The sequence below is a fragment of the Schistocerca serialis genome, chromosome 11 (genome assembly GCF_023864345.2).
Source record: "Schistocerca serialis cubense isolate TAMUIC-IGC-003099 chromosome 11, iqSchSeri2.2, whole genome shotgun sequence".
NCBI lineage: Eukaryota > Metazoa > Arthropoda > Insecta > Orthoptera > Acrididae > Schistocerca > Schistocerca serialis.
Window position 1 is genome coordinate 150175810 of NC_064648.1, and position 21962 is coordinate 150197771.

Consider the following 21962-nt stretch of genomic DNA (forward strand, 5'->3'; position numbering starts at 1 on the left):
TTGTGGTTGCAAGCCGAAAGTGTTTATACCGTTCCTTAGATATGTCTCTGCTATATAATACACCTTCACTGATAGCTGTGTGCTGATAGCTGACAATGCTTTCTTTACCTTCTCACAGCAGGTTCATGGAATCTCTAAACCATTATTAGCAATTAAGTTAGCTGAAAATATATGGAAAAGCCAATTTTACAGTACCTTCATTCATTGGTTTAACCTTTAATCAAACCATCCTTATTTGGAATCAAGAGTTCTGTTATATTGCATGCAAACCACATCATTATGGAAAGTATCTAAACAATGGATTTGTTGAAGCGTCTCCTGTATTTGGCATTCTTGCTCTGGGCACACAGCACAGAAATAGACTCACTCACATATGCAGTTTGTAACCAGACAGGGGACTGCTCAGGCCTTGTTTGGCATGATGTACAGATTATACTACCACTGTCTACTGTAGCGTTTACTTATTTGATGGCACTGCTGCTTCTGACAGTAACATAGCTATAAAGACATATTACTGTCTAAAAATAAGTGACAGTGAGGAAGAAGTGACCGTGCTGTTCTAGGCGCTGCAGTCTGGAACCACGAGACCGCTACGGTCGCAGGTTCGAATCCTGTCTCGGGCATGGATGTGTGTGATGTCCTTAGGTTAGTTAGGTTTAACTAGTTCTAAGTTCTAGGGGACTAATGACCTCAGAAGTTGAGTCCCATAGTGCTCAGAGGCATTTGAACCATTTTGAGGAAGAAGTATGTCACTCTCCACCTTCTTCAGAAAATTGTAGTATGCTGTGGAACGTATCTAGGGGAGTAGCAAAGCATTGGAAATACTCAATGCTGTAAATGATGACTTATCAAAATTTCTATATGATGTCAAGCACATCACTGTTACAATGTCAGCCCCATGTTCACGATTCACAGTAAGTATACAGGGAATGGCACCTTACCACTGACAGAAGGACCTCTGCACACACCAGCAACAGAGCACGTGGCAGTCCCAGCTTTCACAAGCTTCTCCTGGCGTACCAACACAAGTGGTCAGCCTTGCATTAGTATTGATGATCGCACTGAAGGATAATAAATCTCATCGTTCCACAAGGGAAAACATGTAATTAGTAGTGCAATGTGTCAGTCAGCATAATGAAAAACTGGTGATGCTTTCACACCAACCCAGCTTGCATTAGCTACTGTGCAGGACAGTACTACAGGGTTGTGTGCTGCATAATTACTTCCATTTCCTTAGTACTCGATGCAATATTCCAGTAATTTCCATAGTAATTTTATTTTACATCCCAACTCGTACAGGCGCAATTTAATATAACCTTAAGGAGCATCGACTGAATTATGCCAGGCTTCAAAGAGATGGGTATTGTTCTGAGTCAAGTTGTGTATGCATGATATACAGAAAACAAGATTCTGTTTGCAGAGGAATAGTAGGGTGTAGGTGCTTACACCTCAAACATCCTGTGCCCTCACCACAAGACAACTAACCGACTTGATACTGGGCTTTTCCTCCACATTTCCTTCTCCTCTCTGTCCAGCTGTGGTCCAGATATTGTATTGTACTTTGATATGCTCCTTCCTACTACTCACAAATGGCCAACCTGTACTGGTTATCACACTGTACTGAAACCTGGAGATGCAGGCAACAAATCTCAAACCCCTTCCTCCACCACTCCCCAAATTCTTGCTTGAAATTCGCTATATCGTTTCTGAAGGCTGTTCACTGAATGCCACCACATTTCCTTCTACCTGAGCATTACTGTTGATCTTCCTTATTCCATCTATTGGAGCCACTCGTATGTCTCTAACAGCCTCAATATGAATGAGACATTTAGATCAAACTATTCTCTGTTATTAATTTTAATTTTAATAATCAAAACCTCAGTTGCACCGTTTACCTAGAATTTACCTGGATTTCAGTCATGATAACCCAGCCTTCTTCAGAATAACGGTAACTACCGTTTGTCCATTAATATTTATACAGTTGCTGACAGGGCCGCGAAATGTTGAAGATATTTATATTCTCTGTTACAAACCTGCCATTGCTGGTCCCAAGCCCAGGGCCCAATCTCGCAAGTCATGGGGAAGGAGGAGGGGGAGGAGTAACAACCTCATAAAAAAAAAAACTGAGTCCATTTGGCTCCGGATGGTAGCACCCAGTTAGGGCGAAGCCCGGCCAACGGTCTCGAAGGCAGAAGAGGAAGGTCGCTTCCCAACGGCAGAGAGAGTGGGAGAGCCACTGAAACATATCAGGTGGTGGCTGTACTCCATGTTAGGGGCGGCTACCAAAGGCGTCTGTCTCCCCATGTCAGGGGCGGCCTGAACACATCTTCTGAGGCTAACAACTTCAGTCGTATAACTGGATGGACATGAGCCGTCCCACCAAAAAAAATTTTTTTAGCTCATGGAATGGGTCGCACTGTGAAATTGAGATTACCCCAGTGGTACAATCCCCCGTTGACCAAGGTCGACGCAAGCAGGCATTCGGATTCTGGGGGACATGTCAGAAAGTGCATAAGGGAAGAGTCGGAGCTCCCAAGAACCTCAAAGAAGATTAAAACTAAAAAGACTTTCAGAATTGGAACCATAAATGTACAGACAATGATTAAGACTGGTAAACTTAAACAGGTAATAGATGAGATGAAAGAGAGAAGCATTGGAATATTAGTGATAGAAGAAACAAGATACACTGACGAAGATACAGTGGAGCCAGAAGGCTTCATAATACTGAAGGGCAAACCAGGAGTTAAAGTGGGAAAAGAAAGACTTGCACCTAGATGCTTTGGTACAGGGTTCATAGTAGACAAGAGATACGAGGATGGCATAACTGAAATGAAAAGCAGGTCAGAAAGGATACCAACACTGACATTTCAAGCAGGGAACAAAAAGTATACAATAATAAAGGGGCATGCACCTGCAAATGACAAGAACAGGAAAGACAAGAAATTTGCAGATAGTTTCCAGGAAGAGCTAGATGATACATTGAAAAACATACCGTAGAGACATGTAAAGATACTCGTAGGAGATTATAATCCACAGATCAGAAGAGAGAAGCAACATAAACGAGTAGTGGGCGAGTACCCTGCACACCAGCAGACAAACAAAAATGGAGAAAGACTAACTGAACTGTGTCGAGAACACAAAATGAGATTGATGACAACACACTTCAGGGCCAAACCGTGTAAGAAAAGGACATGGGCAAACAAATGCGCTCGCCTTGGGGAATTCCAAATTGACCACATAGCGATCAGCTGGACAAATTCTGTCATGAACACAAAGGTCAGGAAGAACACAAGAATAGAATCGGATCACTATCTTACAGAAGTTAAGTGGCTTTGGATTCCAAACAGGTACAGACTGCCACAGACGAATAGAAGAACAGAAAACATAAAGGTAGAGAGAGACAAATTAAGACACAATCGATCCAGATATGAGGAAGGAATTGAATCATTCAATGAATGGGACGACATGAAGCGAAATATGGTGAAACAGGCAGAACCATGGGTAAAGGAAGAAAAGAAACGGAAGCAATGGTGGTGGAACAAGGACTGTGAGGAAGCGGTAGAGACTAGCAGGAAGTTTTCTTAGGAGCAAGACAGGAAGCAGTCCAAACAATAAGATGGATCAGAAGACAGAAGATGAAGCAGGAACTGGACGAGATTGAGACCAACTTCAGGAAAAACAACAGCAGACACTTTTTCAGGAAATTCGAAATGAGTGTGGTTGGATACAAGGGTAGAGAACTGTTTATAAGAGATGGGAAATGGGAGCTGGCTGTTAGAGCGAAGGAGAACTGTCGGATTTTTGCAGAGTACTTTCATGACCTGCTGAACTGTGAACCACCTAAAGAAGAGCTGGAACTGGGGACTGACACAGAAGAGAGAGAGCCACGCCCTCCAATCAGGGATGAAGTCGCACATGCCATAAGCGATCTAAACAGTAATAAGGCAGTAATAAGGCAACTGGTGAAGATGGTATAGCAGCCGAGATGATAAAGTGGGGAGGCAACAAAGCAATACACAACATGACCAACATAATTCACCAGACCTGGAGAACAAAGAAGTTGCCAGAAGGATGGAAGAATGCAATTGTAGTACCAATACATAAGAAGGGGGACAAGAGAGATGCAAACAACTACTGAATAATATCGCTACTAGAGGTCGGATACAAGGTGCTATTGCTCAAGAAAGTAGAAGAACAGGTTGAAAGTACAGTTGGCGACTAGCAAGCGGTATTTTGGAAGGGAAGAGGTTGTATAGAACAGTTATTTATCCTGAAGCAACTGACAGAACTTAAAAAACAAAAAGACAGTAATAACCTTCGTGGACTTCACAAAGGCATATGACTCCATCGACAGACACTCTTGTTAGGATCCTGAAGAACAGAGGACTTGATGGAACTACACAAGAAATCATAAAAGAAATTCTGACAGACACAAAAGCAATGGTGAGATTCAGAGGAGCACTGTCGGAAGAATTTGAGATCAAGACTGTTGTCAAACGGAGATGGATTGTCACCATTGTTGTTCAGTATAGCACTGTACGAAGTGATCAGGCAGTGGAGAGCAATAAACGAGGAAAAGGGTATACGAAAGACCCATGTGGGGGACAAAAAGGACAACAGGGCTCAAGTGGATTGCCTAGCCTATGCAGATGACATAGCAATAGTAACTGCGACAGAAGAAGACACAAAGACACAACTCGACAACTTAAGTAAGGTAGCCAGGAAGGTGGGACTGAGGATCGCCTATAACAAGACAAAGACATTAAATACCACTGCAGACTGGGAAACACCAGGAGCCACTGTGCAAATGATGGACAAATTTAAATACCTGGGAGAATTTATAACAGGAAGGAACAGGAGCAAGGAGGGAATAACAGAGAGGATAAAGAAGATGAGGTCAGCCTTCTGCATGAAGAGAGAGATATACAGTAAAAAGAATATAGCCACAGAGGCAAAGATAAGTCACTACAAGGCAACAGTGAGGAATGCAGTATTATATGCTGCTGAGACGATGACACTAGGAAGAAATGGGGCAGAACAACTAGAGAAAGAAGAGAGAAAAATACTGAGAAAAATACTAGGTTCCAAAAGAGGTGGAGAGAGGTGGATGCATAGACATAGGGAAGAATTGTACCGAAACATGAGGACAATATCCCAGGAAATCAGACTCAAAAGGGCTAGGTTTGCTGGACCTGTGGTTAGGATGAGTATGGACAGAATGATAGAGAGAGAGTGTGGGAAACAACAGGGATGACAAGGGGAAAGACAGGCACCAAGTGGGTTGTTGAACTTCGGAAGGACAGGTAGGAATTGGGGATCAAGGTCGAAGGAAAGGAAAATTGAAGGAACAAATATACACCGACCAATATGCCGGAGATCAGTGACAGAGAAGAATACAGGAAAAGATTAGAGTGTCACCAGTGGAGCCGACAGGAGAAACAGACACTGAAGACCTCGGAAGAAGAGCGAGAGAGAGGAAGAGAAAGAATGAAGAGGTTCTGGGAGAAGAAGAGGAAAATGCAGTCCACGAAGGGCTACCCATGGTCCTACAGAAGCCGTAACACAAGAAGAAGAAGAAGAAGATTCTCTGTTACACATTGGTTCACAGATACATACTAGTCTATTACCTTCACTTGACAAATATTAGAGTATATATGTTAATACAGTCTTTGAGATAAAACTGCTTACACTACTGCCATTTGTCATTTTAGTTGTAACTTGTACTGGAAACTCCTCACTCCAGTCTCTCTTTTTTAAAATGTAATTTAACATGAAAATTCACCACTGCTGTGTTTTCAAAAATATGTGTATGGCAGTAGTGGCCATGAGACTCCATCTGTGATGTTCAACCACCTGGCGCAGTCTTGTTATGTGACACCAGTTTTGTGATTTTCATGGTGATGAAATGGTGAAGAGGCCAGCATACACACCCAGTCTTGAGCGGAGAAAATCTCCAGGAAAGTCCCTGAGAAATGAGCCTGGAGCCTCGTGATCGAGAGTCAGCAATGCTGATGACAGACCACCAGCTTCTGACGATAGTTTTCTTATAGTTCTACCTGCTTTACACAAAAGTAAATGCTGAAATTACTCCTCATAACTTTTTTAGGCTACTTCTTACAATTCCTGACCGTCATGTTCTTCATTTACTCGTGCTTCACGCACTATTATGGAGTAGTTGAACATCTGCTAGTCATGGTGTCAATTTATCATACAACTTCTCATTTACATTTTGTGTATGGCCGTGAAACACTTCATGTTGTTTCTATAGTAAGTTGATATCCCAACTTACCACATTAAGGTTGCTCTCTCTCTCTCTCTCTCTCTCTCTCTCTCTCTCTGTTTATATACCTATTATGTATGTCAATCTCTTTATACACATTTCCTTCAGTGATTATTATTCATCTTGCACAGACTATAGGTTACAAATCTCCTCAAAGGCAAACATGACAGTGATCAAGGTTTTAATTACGTTTGTGATCGAATCATTATTTCATGAGTCTTTACAGAAGTGCAGTTTGTTCACTGTTTAAGCATCTTAGAGCCCACTACCTAACACATGACTGCAAACGCTCTCAACTCCATCTAATGATTATATATGTGTGCAATTGCTGCTGTAGTGACGTATTAGAACTGTTCTGTACAATAATTCTCATGTTGGACCAGCAATATTGTTGACTCATGCATGTACCATAAATTGTGCTTTATTTGTAATAACTTGTTGTTTGCCATGCTACCCTATGTTTACAGGTAATGAAGAGAAGTATTGCAGAAACTGATTAATTCAATGTTAAGTCGTTCATATTAACTAACAAACTGTTCTTGTTAGCAGTGTGTCTTCTGTTATTTTAGTAGACTATACCTCAGCTGTTCTGCCTATAGTAAACACCCCCTAACTCCAATGTGAGTTCACTCACCCATGTAGTGTCTCTCTGTGCAGCGTGACAGCGACTACAGAGAGCGAGCCCACCACCAGCACTCAGCCCCACAGCGACCAAGGGCAGACACCTATCACAGCTGTGTTCCACACTGCTCCCCACCAGAATCTTCCACTTGATGACACGACTGTCTCTCTCATGCGGTGAGTTGTGTTCCTACACATTCACAGTTTGCACACTCATAGTGCCACTTAATTGGAAATTAACCAAGTACTATGTAAAAGAATGTCATATTTCCATTTTTTAATACAGCAGGATTAACACGTGTGAGTGTTTAACTGTGGGTGCATAAGATAGACTGACTAACTTCTCTGGACTCACAGAGAGAGTTATGTTCATTCCAGGATAAGTGCCATACAAACCATTTCTTTTCCCAAAGAATGTGTGTATATTCATAAAACACTGTGAGGATAAGCTTGCAAAAATGCAGATATTTTTAAATGTAAGATGACAAAGCAATGTTCATACCAAAAAACATGTTCTATGGTATTAAAGAATATGTATATATTGTTTTGGATGAGATGTTTCGTTCTGTAATACATACTAATATCGAAATTAGTAAAGGTGCACACAGAATCAGATGGAAAGCATACGAGAAAACAGTCTCAGGATGAGATATACGGCTTAAGAACAGAAGATCTATGCAGAACAAAAACATCAGGGTAAAGACTGAAGAAAACTTGTAGTATGCAACCACAACAGATTATCTTCAACCGAAAAAAGTGATGAAGTAATGAGACAAGGAAGTAAAGTAGTTGGAGGAGAACTAAACCGAATTACAAAAATTATTAAAAGGCGAGTGAAGAAGTCCATAAAGGTAGTAAGGAAATCAGATTAGGAAGCAAATTCTTGTTGCAAATGAGTATGTACACACGCTTGTAATAAGAGGCAGAAATGAAAATTGTAATAGGACGACCGGAGCGGGTGACGTGGTCGGGGTTCTAGGGCGTGGCTGGGTAGAAGAAGGTGGCTGTTTTTAGCACTCTTCCTCTTTATTGTTGGTTCTTCCAATACATTTTCCGCTAGCTCAGCCCCACCGCTCGTGTCGTGCTGGAGATGTGCTGATGTGCGCAGCCTGGGGAACGGGGGTGCCGCGCTCGGTCAGCGGCTGCACAGGCGGTAGGAAGTTAGCAGCATGAGGCCTGGCCCAGCTCGCCTACTGCAGACACTGCGGCTCGTGACGACGCCGGGAGTCGCCGGTGCAGCAGCGGGCAGCGCCCTCCGCCAGCCGGTCCTCGGCGACGGCGTCACTGATGACGACGACGTAACAGCGACCGAACGCCGAGTCGGTCAAACCGATGCCGACGCCCACCTCTGATGCCCTTAAATAGTGCAGACCACTGCTGAATCTGCCAGTTACACCGTGGCATGTTTATTAGAAGGTTCTCGATGAGTTGGCTAATGCAACCGCGCCACACGCGGCCCGCACCTGCGTAATTCTGCTAATGCTGCATTCTTGCTGTTGATGGCTGCCGCGCACGTACACACATACCGACATACACAAATACCGACACTCATTGCAAAACTGTGTCATCTGCATAATGCCCCAGCCAGTCTTTGTCCACCGTCTGCCATGAGGCTGGCGCATTGTGCACTGAAACACACAAAATCACAATTTCTCACCATATTTCCTAAAAACAACCCCTTGTCCTCTACAATTCCTCCCTCGTTCGAAAAGATTTCGCCCCCGAATTCAACCAAAAAGTCAAAACAACTACAGTTCACTATTTACACTGTGTTCATTCACTTCTATCCTCAGTCTAATCTTTGTTCATAAACATTGCTCAGTGTCCTACTGCAGTGCCTCACAACTGTTCAGTGATTTTGTTTGGACCCTTAGGTTAAAGGTTGGAAGGGGTGGGATTTGGGCTACCTTCCTCTTGAGCCGATAGTACATTAATCCTACGACAAAGACAAAAAACAGGTGGCGCTGGTTGATGATCCAGTAACTAGTAAGCATTGCTTATGCACAATACGGTACTCATGCACTCATTGAAAAAGATGTTCCATAGTTATATGTTCTTCCTGAGCTGCTAGCATCCAGTCCAAAGAGGCGAGCAAAGTCGGGTCTAATGTACTATTCAAAAGAGTGAGATTTTCTTTCGTGTCGAATTGCACCGGTTGGTCGGGTACATAGACCAATGTGCATGTTATGTTCATGATTGTAGCTCCAGTAATCACGGCTGGTAAACAAATAGTTGGCCCTAAAATGTCACACTGTGTGCCGTTAATTAACAGTCCCTACCCCTGCAATTCTATTCTTTGCGTACTCCCTTGCTTACCCTCCTCGTAACAAACGCAAATAACGACTGTGTTTTCCATTACTGAAAATACCCAACGTGGACCCACTTGCTGAAAGAACTGCACCGTGCCTGCTATAATTTCCTTAGGGCACTCCGCGACTGGATCTTGAGAGCGGAATACTCAAAAGGTTTGGGAACAGTGTGTAACAATTTCGCAGGGCATATGGTAACTGGACCTGTTCGACAACGCAGCAAGTCTTCTGCAGTGAGAAATGCATGAGCTTGTCTGTTACGTGCCACTGCCAGTATTTCCAGTACAGTTAATTGTACGAATTTCTGCAAAATTTCCCACTACACTGGATACATATGCAAGGCGTAACATTCAAATTTACAATCCTTACGTGTTAATGGTACAGGGTCCGGCATAAAAAACTCCCCGATTATAAAGTAACGTGCAGCGGACAGTAGAAGGAGCAGAGTGGTGGGGGGCGCGTCGTTAAGTAGCTGCCTACGTGCCGTTTTCAGTGTACGCCATGGCGTGGTCTGGTGAACATCGTGCCTTCGTAGTGGAAGATTTTATTCAAAATGGCGAATCGCCTATTAATACTCAACGTGCTTTTCGCGTTCGCTTTGCGCTCGGACGACGGGACCCTGTTCCCGATAAGAAAACAATTTATTCTTGGGTTGCTAACTTTCGTGAGACAGGTTCCGCATTAAAAAGGAAACCACCTGGACGACCACGGACTGCAACAGGTCCCGGAAATGTTGATGCAGTTTGAGCTTCAGTTCAACAATCTCCTCGACGATCCACTAAAAAGCATGTGGCAGCATTACGGATATCTGATCGAAGTGTGAGAAGAATCTTGCATCGAGATCTTAAAATGCATCCTTACAAACTTGTAACTACGCAGGAACTGAGTGAACGAGACTGTGGTGTCCGTGTAAGTTTGTGCCAAGAGCTTCTTCGGAACATTCGTCCCAACGATATTGTGATTTTTTCTGATGAAGCACACTTTCACCTTGCCGGAACAGTGACCAGCCAAAATTGCAGGTACTGGTGTGAACACAATCCCCAAGAACTTCATCAACGACCACTTCATAGCCCTAAAGTAACAGTATGGTGTGCTGTTTACAATTCCGGAGTGATCGGTCCTTACTTTTTCGAAGAAAATGACAGGAATTTAACCGTCAACAGTGAACGCTATTGTGCCATGCTCCGCGACTTTCTCCAACCGCAACTAAGGGAGCTTTTTGGTGAAATAGAGAACGTGTGGTTCCAGCAAGATGGTGCTACAGCCCACACAGTGCGGCAGTCACTGGCATTGGTGAAGGAAATGTTTCCTGGACATGTGATCTCGTTGCGTGGAGACATTGGCTGGCCCCCACGATCGCCGGACTTAACGCCCTGTGATTTCTATCTTTGGGGCTATTTAAAAGCAAAAGTTTATGAACAACGTCCACAATCTTTACGAGCCCTGAAAGAAGCAATTACACAAGAGGTTGAAGCTATTCCACCTGAAATGACTCAAAGAGTAATGAATAACTTCAGGGAAAGACTCAGTCAGTGTGTCGACAGTGCAGGAAGCCATTTAAGGGATGTTTTATTTAAAAAGTAAGACCATAAGAGTATTTTCTAAAATGGCATAATATGTACTTTTATTTAGTATAAATAAAATTGTTCTACCTTATTTGGTTTTGTTTTTATTAGCTTTCCTTAAAGGGGAGGTTTTTCTGCCGGACCTTGTATTATGATATGAATTCTCAGCAGGGTACCCGTCCGCATACTGGTAACAGTGGCCATTTTGTAGTACAGAGATAAGTGTTCATCTGGTAATGTTGTCAGCAGCTCCAGGGATGCGGGCAATTCTGATTGAACTTTCCGTAATCCTTCCCGAAGTTGTTCCGAAGGTAACAGTACCGGGGTTAAGTGCCCACGCATTACGTGCAACAAAGCCTCCTGTACTTCTGTGGCTTCTATGGGTGCTTCCGTAATACTGTCAGCAAGAAAACGGAGCAGCTTAGCTATTATCAGCTGTGAATCGATGTTATCCAACCGGTACTTGATTATACCCAAGTCATGATTGGTTGTAACGGCTGTGGCCGTAATGTGGGACATCAAGGTCGCGGCCAAAGCTCGCAATTGGCGCGTATTATTAACTACATCTTTCTCCAAACTTTCTAATTGGGTTGTGTGAAGATCTAGCATTCCCTGGTTGCTATTCACATTATACTGTACCTGCCATAGCGTTTCATTAATACCTTTAATATCTTCTGCATCAGCGGTCCCAAAAACAGTTTTTAGGATATGACCACCTGCGTCTAACCATCCTCTTTTCCTACAGACGTGCGGGATTAATCCTGCAGATCCCGCAACTTAGCTTGTAAGCGTGCAAAAGCTGATCGTAGTAGCTGATATTCCACCTGTTTGTCATTAAACCTTGACTGATTACCCACAATGGAATGAAGTTCATTAAATGTATCCTCTAATTTACAGATTTTGTCTTCAACCGCCCAAATATTACAGGCCACCCTTAAGGTTCACTGTTGTCCGGACATAATTACATCCACTTGTCATGAGAACAACACACCACTTGATGTAGGACGTATCTTCAAGGCTTCAGCTAAGTTGCAGGAGCAAAACAGAATAACTATGCTGAGAAATAGTGCACACCTTCCCTCTTCCGCACAACCCATGACGCTGGAACTGCTGGTCTTACCAGAACGTCATGCCTCCTGAGAAACAGAAGAAAAACAACTCACATTAGCTCTTACTTTTTACGCATGGCCTAAGAGAATAATAGCATGTCTGATCACTTCCACAATTAACTTGGTTCTCTTGTTTATCTACTCCTTACTTATTCTATTTCTTAGATTCATCTTTCTCTCCACTTGAAGTTACTGCAGACAAAGAAGGAAATTCCTCAAAATTCCCCTTGAAAGGCCTAATTCGGCTCACATACACAATAGTAGGGCGAGTTGGAAGCTGTAATTGTACATTCACTGGCGATGTCATCTCTATCACCTGGAAAGGACCTTGATAACGGGATACAAATTTTTTCGTTTTGCCTTTTGGCACATACGGATTAGTCATCATCACCCATTGTCCTACATGATATTTGGGTGAACTTTGTCCTGTCTCTCTAACGCTTTGTGTTCATTTTTTTCACCTGCCGCCAGATTGTTTTCAACTTTGTGGATAAATCCTTAACAGCCGAAATATCAGTTCCTGGTGGGGTCTTGAGCAATTCAAACGGAGATGGCACCTTTTGACCAAACAGTACTTCATACGGAGACAATCCTGTACTTTCATGCACTTTTGAGTTATACGCCACTGTTACAAACGCCAATAGGGTATCCCAATTGTTGTGTTGTACGATGAACACTCTCGGTCCGACCATTAGCCTGCGGGGGTAACACACTCGTTCTCAATTTCTTTACATGCAACAACTTGCATAACTGTCTCATCAAATCGGACATAAAGTTTGTCCCTTGATCTGTAATTATAATTTCAGGTGTTCCGAATTTCAGTACCCATTGTTGTACTATGGCGTGAGCCACTGTTTTGGCTTGCTGGTCCAGAATAGCTGTCGGAGACACATAGCGCGAAAAATGATCTATTATTGTTAACACATAGCTATTACCCACTGGTGTTTGCACAAGCAGTCCCAACACGTCGAAGCCAAGTAATTGAAAAGGTCTATCCACTTCCGGTAGTCGTTGCAACACAATTTTCTGATGACTCAATTCCGCCTGTTGAGCACGCGGAATGCAATTCTTTACGTACTGCTCGACATCTTGCCTACGCATTGACCACCAATAATTTTGTGCTACCCTCCTTTCCGTTGCTCTTCGACCCGAATGACCAGAAAACATTGAATCATGTGCTTGCCTTTAAATTTAACTTCACAATGTTTCTGGTACGACTATGCGTGGACTGTTCCTAGTTTTACGGTACAATATCCCTTCTTCCACAACAAACTGTCGCTGTGAGGTAAATCATTGACAATCTGTGTTGACGGTTTGTGCTTCCTCCCATTCGTTCTCATTTATTCCTGTGCATTCCATGGCGCATACTTTACGACTCAGACAATCCGCGTTTCTGTGCGATTTACCCGGTCGATGAATCACCTCAAAATCATACTCACTAAGCCGCAAACCCCACTTAGTTAATCTACTCGTTGGGTCTTTAAGCCCTAACAACCACTTAAGTGCTGCATGGTGAGTAATCATCGTTGTCCATACGAATAACACCGGAAATAGGTTATTCCGAAAATTAATGCCAATAACCCCTTCTCAGTTGTTGAGTATTTTTTTTCTGCATTGTTTAGCTGTCTGGAAGCATATGCTATCAGGTGTTCCTGCCCATCTACTTTCTGAGATAATAGAATACCCAAAGCAAAATTGCTAGTGTGACAAGATAATATAAACTGTTTACTAAAATCTGGAAAAGCCAAAACCGGACTAGTTGTTAACAATTTTTTTTAACTTTTGAAAAGCCTCTTTGCATGCTGCTGACCAGTGAAATTTTGCTCCCTTCTTAAACAACTGCATGAGGGGCCTTTGCAATTTCCGCAAATTTTCGAATATACCTCCTCTAAAAAATGGCGAGACCTAAATAAAACTGCAACTGTTACTTTTGTAGGTGTTGGAAAATTCATTACCGCCTCTACAAGTTTTGGATCCGTGTGGACACCCTCCTGTCCTATAATATGACCTAAATAACGGACTTCTTGCAACAAAAAATGACATTTTTCCATATGAAGAGTTAACCGTGCTGCTTTCAGACGATCGAAAAGCTGGCCGTTAGTTGCCGAGCGGTTCTAGGTGCTTCAGTCTGGAACCGTGCGACCTCTACGGTCGCAGGTTCGAATCTTGCCTGAGGCATGGATGTGTGTGATGTCCTTAGGTTAGTTAGGTTGGTTCTAGGTGCTTCAGTCTGGAACCGCGCAACCTCTACGGTCACAGGTTCGAATCCTGCCTCAGGCATGGATGTATGTGATGTCCTTAGATTAGTTAGGTTTAAGTAGTTCTAAGTTCTAGGGGACTGATGACCTGAGATGTTAAGTCCCATGGTGCTCAGAGCCATTTGAACGAACGAAAACTTCACGCAAATGGCGCACATGTTCTTGCAAGTCCTTTGAGAAAACAATTATGCCGTCCAAATATACCATACACTGATTAGGTTTCAGCCCTCGTAACACGCTATCTAGTAACCGTTGGAAGGTTGCTGGAGCATTTTTCAGTCCGAAAGGCATTTGCCGATACTGAAAATGACCTGTAGGTGTTAAAAAAGCTATCTTTGGTCGGCCTTCCGCGGCGACCTCGAACTGGTGGTACCTGCTTCGAAGAGCCAAGGTCGTGAAGTACCGACACTGACCAAAATTATCCAGAGTTTCAGCGATATTAGGCATTGGGTATGCATCCGATATAGTTTTTTGATTCAGGAAACGATAATCACAACGAAAACGATACGCCTTGCCCCCATCAGGTGATTTTTTACCCACTATTACGACAGGAGCGGACCAGGGACTACTACTGGTTTCTATTATCCCATCCCTAAGCTGTTGATTAATAAATTCTTCCATGACAGGCTGTAAACTTTTTGGAACACGATATGGACGTTTATACACCGGTGCTTCATTCCCAGTGGGGATGTAATGCTGAACTAATGGTGTGGCAGACAGTGGACCATGAGAATTAAATAACTCTTTATATTCCGTCAAAAGGTTCTCCATGACTTCTCTGTCTTGCCCTTCTAAATATGCTACTTTAAGCCCCAGTGCAGACCGATTGACAGACTCCCCCAGCATTGTGTAATCGGCTGCGAAATCCTTATCCAGTTCATCTTCCCCTATTATATCCAGATTCGCTATTATGGTATCCCATGCTAACTGCACCTCTTCAAGGCCAAAATTATCAATAGACAGGCACAACCTTTTTTCCTGCTATCTCCCGCACGTAGGACATGCTACGGCGCGTAAAACACTTCATTTTATCCAGCAGCTCATTCTCAGGCAAAGGTTCAACGACACACAACGAATTTACCAGCACCCTAGGTCCAACATCTGCCCATATTGTTTTCCCTGTACCCTTCGGTATAGTATCCCACGAGTTAACCCCAAGGGACCTTGTACGCAGTGTAGGTGGCCCACCTGACATCTGGGCGGTTCCTTGCAGCAGTAATGGTTTTTCGGCTGCAGAACCTAGGCGAAATTGTATTCCGTCCAGTTCTACTGTACGCCAGTCCAGGTTAACTTTTGCGTGATGCACAACCAGGAAATCCAATCCGAGTATGCCATCATAGCTGCTGCCAACAACTGGAAGAACTTCTACTTTCACCTGGAAGTCCCTCATTTCCACTCAGAAGTTCAACACCGCTGATCCGAGTGACTTCACCTGTCCCCCACACATGCCACTTAACGTCCAGCGTGATGGTTTTAATTCTACTTTACCGAGTACATTTCTACTCGCCACGGATACCTGAGACCCAGTATCCAATAAAAATTTGCACGGTCTGCCCCTCACCAAACCGTTCAGAAAAAAGTCTGCCACTGATTCTGCACTAGCATTAATCCTTACTGGGGGTGTTGCACAGTGGACACACCACCCCTTGCCCCGTTTAACTCAGGGGGGTGAGGCCCACCTTGCGGTTTCCTATCATGTTTCTGCCAGGACCCATTGCAATTACGCTCTTGACGACCCCAACGTCTGCATTTCCTGCACTGCACTTCCTTGCAATTGCATCTAATGTGTCCCATCAGACCACATCTGAAACATTTTACTTCTACATTAAACACTGCTTTCCTGTCCTGCGTCTTTGTTACTGCTTCAACTTCCTCTAACGCCACAGCGCTTCCGACTGCCTCATTGAGAGTCGTAGGGAATTCCTTCCTAATCTTGCGGGAGGTTTTGGGTTGTATTCCCAACAAAAATGCGTCTAGTGCCCTCTGCTGAGCTTCCTGCAGAATGGCGTCATTAACCGTATCAGAATCCGTTAGCTCATAGGTATTAACATTAATTTTTCGAATTCGATCTATAAAAGATTCTATTGATTCCCCATTCCTTTGATACATTTTATTCAATTGTTCCCGATAATATCTAGACGTATTTTTCACTGATACCTTTCGAGCAACCCTTTTTTGAATACTTCAAACGTCTGAGCATCCCTTACTTCTTTATGGCATGTAATGTATGCTCTAGCATCCCCAGTTACTTTCAACTTAGCCATATGCAAAAGTGTTGCTGCACCCCAATTTCCCAATTTAGCGGCCGTGCTAAGGTTCTCAAAAAAAAAAAAAAAATCATAACATCCTCCCCAGCTTTTCCCAAGAAAGGGGTGACCAAAGACGCAGCATTAGTGTCGGGAATTACTGCATTAACAGGAAACCGTTCCTTGTTCGCTTCTCTAGGCTGAGCAAGCTCTATGTCTAATTCCGACACTCGCTCAAGTAGCTGCTGAATAGCCACCTCAGCTGACACAGACTGCTCCATCACTACCAGCTATCTAATCAAGACTACAGTAAGCCCAGAAAGAAGAACAGGAAGGGAAGACGGACTATGCTACAGGTTCAGACAAACCAGCAAACGAAAAATTGGTACTTACTTGTCGTGTTGCAGGAGTTGCTGATCCATTGTTGCCCCTCTCAGATGCCACATATCCTCGTCGATTACCAGCCACAATTTCCTCCAAATCCAGGGAGCAGACCATTACTGTCACCAATTGTAACAGGAGTGTGTGATGCGCAGGTTGCCCAACTGACACTACTTGTAATAGGATGACCGGAGCAGGTGACGTGGTCGGGGTTGTAGGGCGTGGCTGGGTAGAGGAAGGTGGCTGTTTTTAGCACTCTTCCGCTTTATTATTGGTTCTTCCAATACATTTTTCGGTAGCTCAGCCCCACCGCTCGTGTCGTGCTGGAGACGAGCTGATGTACGCACTTCGGGGAACGTGACACCATGCTCGGTCAGTGATTGCGCAGGCGGTAGGAGGTTAGCAGCACGAGGCCCAGCCTAGCTCGCCTACTGCAGACACTGCGGCTCGTGACAACGCCGGGAGTCGCCGGTGCAGCGGCGGGCAACGCCCTCCGCCGGCCGTTCCTCGGGGACAGCGTCACTGATGACGATGACATAACAGCGACCGAATGGCCAATCGGTCGAGCCGATGCAGACGTCCACGTGTCGTGCTGGAGACGTGCTGATGTACGCACTTCGGGGAACGTGACACCATGCTCGGTCAGTGATTGCGCAGGCGGTAGGAGGTTAGCAGCACGAGGCCCAGCCTAGCTCGCCTACTGCAGACACTGCGGCTCGTGACAACGCCGGGAGTCGCCGGTGCAGCAGCGGGCAACGCCCTCCGCCGGCCGTTCCTCGGGGACAGCGTCACTGATGACGATGACATAACAGCGACCGAATGGCCAATCGGTCGAGCCGATGCAGACGTCCACGTGTCGTGCTGGAGACGTGCTGATGTACGCACTTCGGGGAACGTGACACCATGCTCGGTCAGTGATTGCGCAGGCGGTAGGAGGTTAGCAGCACGAGGCCCAGCCTAGCTCGCCTACTGCAGACACTGCGGCTCGTGACAACGCCGGGAGTCGCCGGTGCAGCAGCGGGCAACGCCCTCCGCCGGCCGTTCCCCGGGGACAGCGTCACTGATGACGATGACATAACAGCGACCGAATGGCCAATCGGTCGAGCCGATGCAGACGTCCACGTGTCGTGCTGGAGACGTGCTGATGTACGCACTTCGGGGAACGTGACACCATGCTCGGTCAGTGATTGCGCAGGCGGTAGGAGGTTAGCAGCACGAGGCCCAGCCTAGCTCGCCTACTGCAGACGCTGCGGCTCGTGACAACGCCGGGAGTCGCCGGTGCAGCAGCGGGCAACGCCCTCCGCCGGCCGTTCCTCGGGGACAGCGTAACTGATGACGATGACATAACAGCGACCGAATGGCCAATCGGTCGAGCCGATGCAGACGTCCACGTGTCGTGCTGGAGACGTGCTGATGTACGCACTTCGGGGAACGTGACACCATGCTCGGTCAGTGATTGCGCAGGCGGTAGGAGGTTAGCAGCACGAGCCCAGCCTAGCTCGCCTACTGCAGACACTGCGGCTCGTGACAACGCCGGGAGTCGCCGGTGCAGCAGCGGGCAACGCCCTCCGCCGGCCGTTCCTCGGGGACAGCGTCACTGATGACGATGACATAACAGCGACCGAATGGCCAATCGGTCGAACCGATGCAGACACCCACCTCTGATGCCCTTAAATAGTGCAGACCACTGCTGAATCCGCCGGTTATGCGGCGCCATGTTTATTAGAATGTTCTCAATGAGTTGGCTAATGCAACCGCATCACATGCGGTCCACGCCTGCGTATATTTGCTAATGCTGCATTCTGGCTGTTGATGGCTGCCGTGCACGTACACACATACCGACACTCGTTGCAAGACTGTGTCACCTGCATAACGTGCCAGCCGGCCTCCATCCGCTGTCTGCCGTGAGGCTGGAGCATAGTGCACTGAAACACACTAAATCACAAATTCGCACCGTATTGCCTAAAAACAACCCCTTGTCCTCTATAAAATGTAGGGGGGGTGGGGGGATGAGCGAATAATTTGTCCTGCGCTGTGTAGCGGATGGTTATGGGGATGAATAAAGGATGTTATGTAAAACAACCCAGCCATGGAAGACTATAAAATAATTACTTCCAATATAAACTATACACAGCAATGAGTAAAAAAAATAAAAAGAAAACCTCTGGAAGACAATGCAGCAAAATGAGAGATAATTTTCTTATAAGAAGTGCAGTGCAATAAACGAAACTAAATTCCCTGTTGTGACACAATATGTAATGTTGGCAATGTGGCTGCAACGGAAGGTTCCATCTTTTAAAACTGCAAATACTTTACAGTTGACCCAGTTTTTAAATAGACCTTCCATTTTCTCGTCTCTACTCTGCTTACATGTGACTACTTTTTATACTGCATGTCACAGCCGCATGTAAGCAGAGTAGAGATGAATGTGAGAAAACGTGGCTCTAATGGAAGGTCTATTTAGATATTGAGTCAACTACAAAGTATTTGCAGTTTTAAAATACGTTATATATATTGACATGTAATATAGAAAGTAGTAGCATGTAAGCAGAGTAAAGACGAATGTGAAATTTTCGAGTTACAATTCGGCCCATAAAATAAGGAAATCCATTGACAAAACACAGTTATGGCCTGTTGCTTGGGAACAAAGGCCTTGGAAACAGCAAAGCAAGGTCATCTGTTCACATGCTGCTGTTGTGTACATCCATCGTAAATGATTCAAGGATGGTGAAGCTACATGTAAGCGACAAAATGTTGGACATCATAAAGTATGGAGCTGAAGGACTGCCCATCCCGCCCATCTGGTTCCTCCCACCCCTCCCACACCCCCCTGTAAATTAGGATAGGGTGCGATTTATGGTAGAGCTGATGAGAAAACACATCACGCCTAACTATGCAGTTTGGCATTGAAGGATTGCACCAGCACCCTTCCCCTATATATCAGGATAGGCTGTCATCAATGGTAGGTCTGATGACAGAGTACAGTGCTGGTGGAAATACAAGTGTTTTGGAACACACTCTTCTGCACACAGTGTTCAGCACCTTCAATAATAGAAGCAGTCGCATGGGTCATAGAAATTGGACCATTAGCCAGTGTATTGGTGTTTCTTGGTTGGATGAATCGCGTTTCTTGTTCCACCAGGTCAATGATTGTGCTTAGATACACCCAGACTGCACTAACCATGCACCATGCCTCAAACGTAGCTCTGTAGGGGCAGCATTATACTGTCAATGACATACAACTGAGCTTCTATGGGTCCTGTAACAGTAAATAAATCTGCTGTAACAGATTTCATTCTTTGAAATGAATTGTGACAGATTGTGTCAACTGAATTGGTTGGAGGATGGTATGTAGGAATTTTTAATCGAAAGTGAATGAAAACTTGGGTACTGGTACACATCTGTACCTTAAACGCTGACTTTGAGACTATTTTGTATGATAGAAGGGAAGTTTCTAGATTTTTAACTTGTCACTGCAAAGATGTGTATCCTAAACTACTATGATATTTTTCTCCATATGGTGTCTGTGTTTACAGTAAAGAATAAGAAACATGATGTTTTGTGCAGGCACCTTCCTGAAGAGGAGAAGGGCAGGAGGCTGATCCAGGCAGCTAAGGAGGGAGCAGTACAGACGTTGCGGTCGCTGCTGGCCGCAGGGGCGGACGTGAGGGCGACAGACAAAGACAGCAACACAGCCTTGCACTGGGCAGCAGCCATGGGGAACACAGAGGTGGTGAGGTGTCTAGTGGAGGGCGGAGCAGAAGTGGGTGCGAGGAACGACTGGCAGAACACGCCTCTGCACTCAGCTGCAAAGAATGACCGCGCAGATGTGGTGCGGCTGCTGGTGGCGTCTGCCGCCGACCCCAACGCCAAACATGAGGCTGGTTGGACGCCACTACATTGGGCGGCAGCGGGTGACCACAAAGAGGCGGCGGTTGCACTGCTGGAAGCGGGAGCTGACAAGGGGGCGAGAGATGACAGCGGGGCTACCCCTCGTCATCTCGCCAGGCAGAACAACCACCATCAACTGGCACAGTTGCTGAACTGAAGCTTGAAGTTCTACAACTGTCTAGAGTAAAACTAATAAAGGTTCACCACATTCTCTCATAATTCATTTGTACCCATTATTATATATTGCATGTAACTACTCCATTAATAGCCGGCCGGGGTGGCTAAGTGGTTCTAGGCGCTACGGTCTGGAATCGCGTGACAGCTGTGGTCACAGGTTCGAATCCTACCACGGGCATGGATGAGTGTGATGTCCTTAGGTTAGTTAGGTTTCGGTAGTAGGGGACTGATGACCTTAGAAGTTATGTCCCATAGTGCTCAGAGCCATTTGAACATTTACTCCGTTAATACCACATTAAGAGTGAGAATGAGAGATGTCTTTCATGAAATGTGAGCGTCCGTAAAAATTGATGATCGGATTTTGGATGGAGAATCTTTTTCTTTTCCCTTATACTCGCCACTGCCATGCTGTAATATGTGAGTTCATTAATGTTAGAACAAGAAACGGAATTTTTGAAATTATGACTTGACATGATGGGGAAGGGAATGGATTCCATCAAATTTCTCCATTCAAAGAAGTATTGACATTTCGAGTGTTCATACAGTGGGAGCAGGAAGACGATGGAGAGTACCGGAGGATGAGCATTTACTGCCTTTTCAGCTGTCTTTTCTCGACTGTAAGAACAAGTATGAAAACAAGAGAAAATTATCTTTAGGAATCCTTAAGGGATGGGGGATTAATTTTCATCAAATGTCAGCACTGAAAGGATGGTTAATGGTTCAAATGGGACTTAATATCTGAGGTCATCAATCCCCTAGAACTTAGAACTACTTAAACTTAACTACCCTAAGGACATGACACACATCCATGCCCGACGCAGGATTGAAACCTGTGATCGCGCGGTTCCGGACTGAAGCGCCTAGAACCGCTCGGCCACCACGGCCGGCAAAGGATGGTAACATGGATGCAATTGCAGCTGTAATAAGCTCCAAATATGCACTACATTCCCATGTTTATATCAATGAAACAAGTAAAACTAGAAGAGAAAAGAGCAGAACTAATGGCTAGTTGCATCACAGGTGAAGGACACAACGCCCAGAATGTAGTAGACAACAGCTGCAGAGATTCTAATCATAACAACTGATTCCCAAAGCACTAATGTCTCCCCTGGCTTGCCTGCATTT

At 44.9% G+C, this 21962-nt stretch overlaps 1 protein-coding gene across 1 annotated transcript in view; it reads left to right on the forward strand.

Annotated features, from left to right (window-relative positions):
• LOC126427219 (ankyrin repeat and protein kinase domain-containing protein 1-like) overlaps positions 1-20877 on the forward strand; it is a 106903-nt gene extending 86026 nt beyond the window's left edge. The window contains exons 3-4 of the mRNA XM_050089459.1: positions 6938-7078; positions 20337-20877. Of these exons, the coding sequence (XP_049945416.1) occupies positions 6938-7078; positions 20337-20817 (622 nt within the window). The 3' untranslated portion in view covers positions 20818-20877. The remainder of the gene's footprint in view (positions 1-6937; positions 7079-20336) is intronic.
• Positions 20878-21962: the final 1085 nt, after the last annotated feature.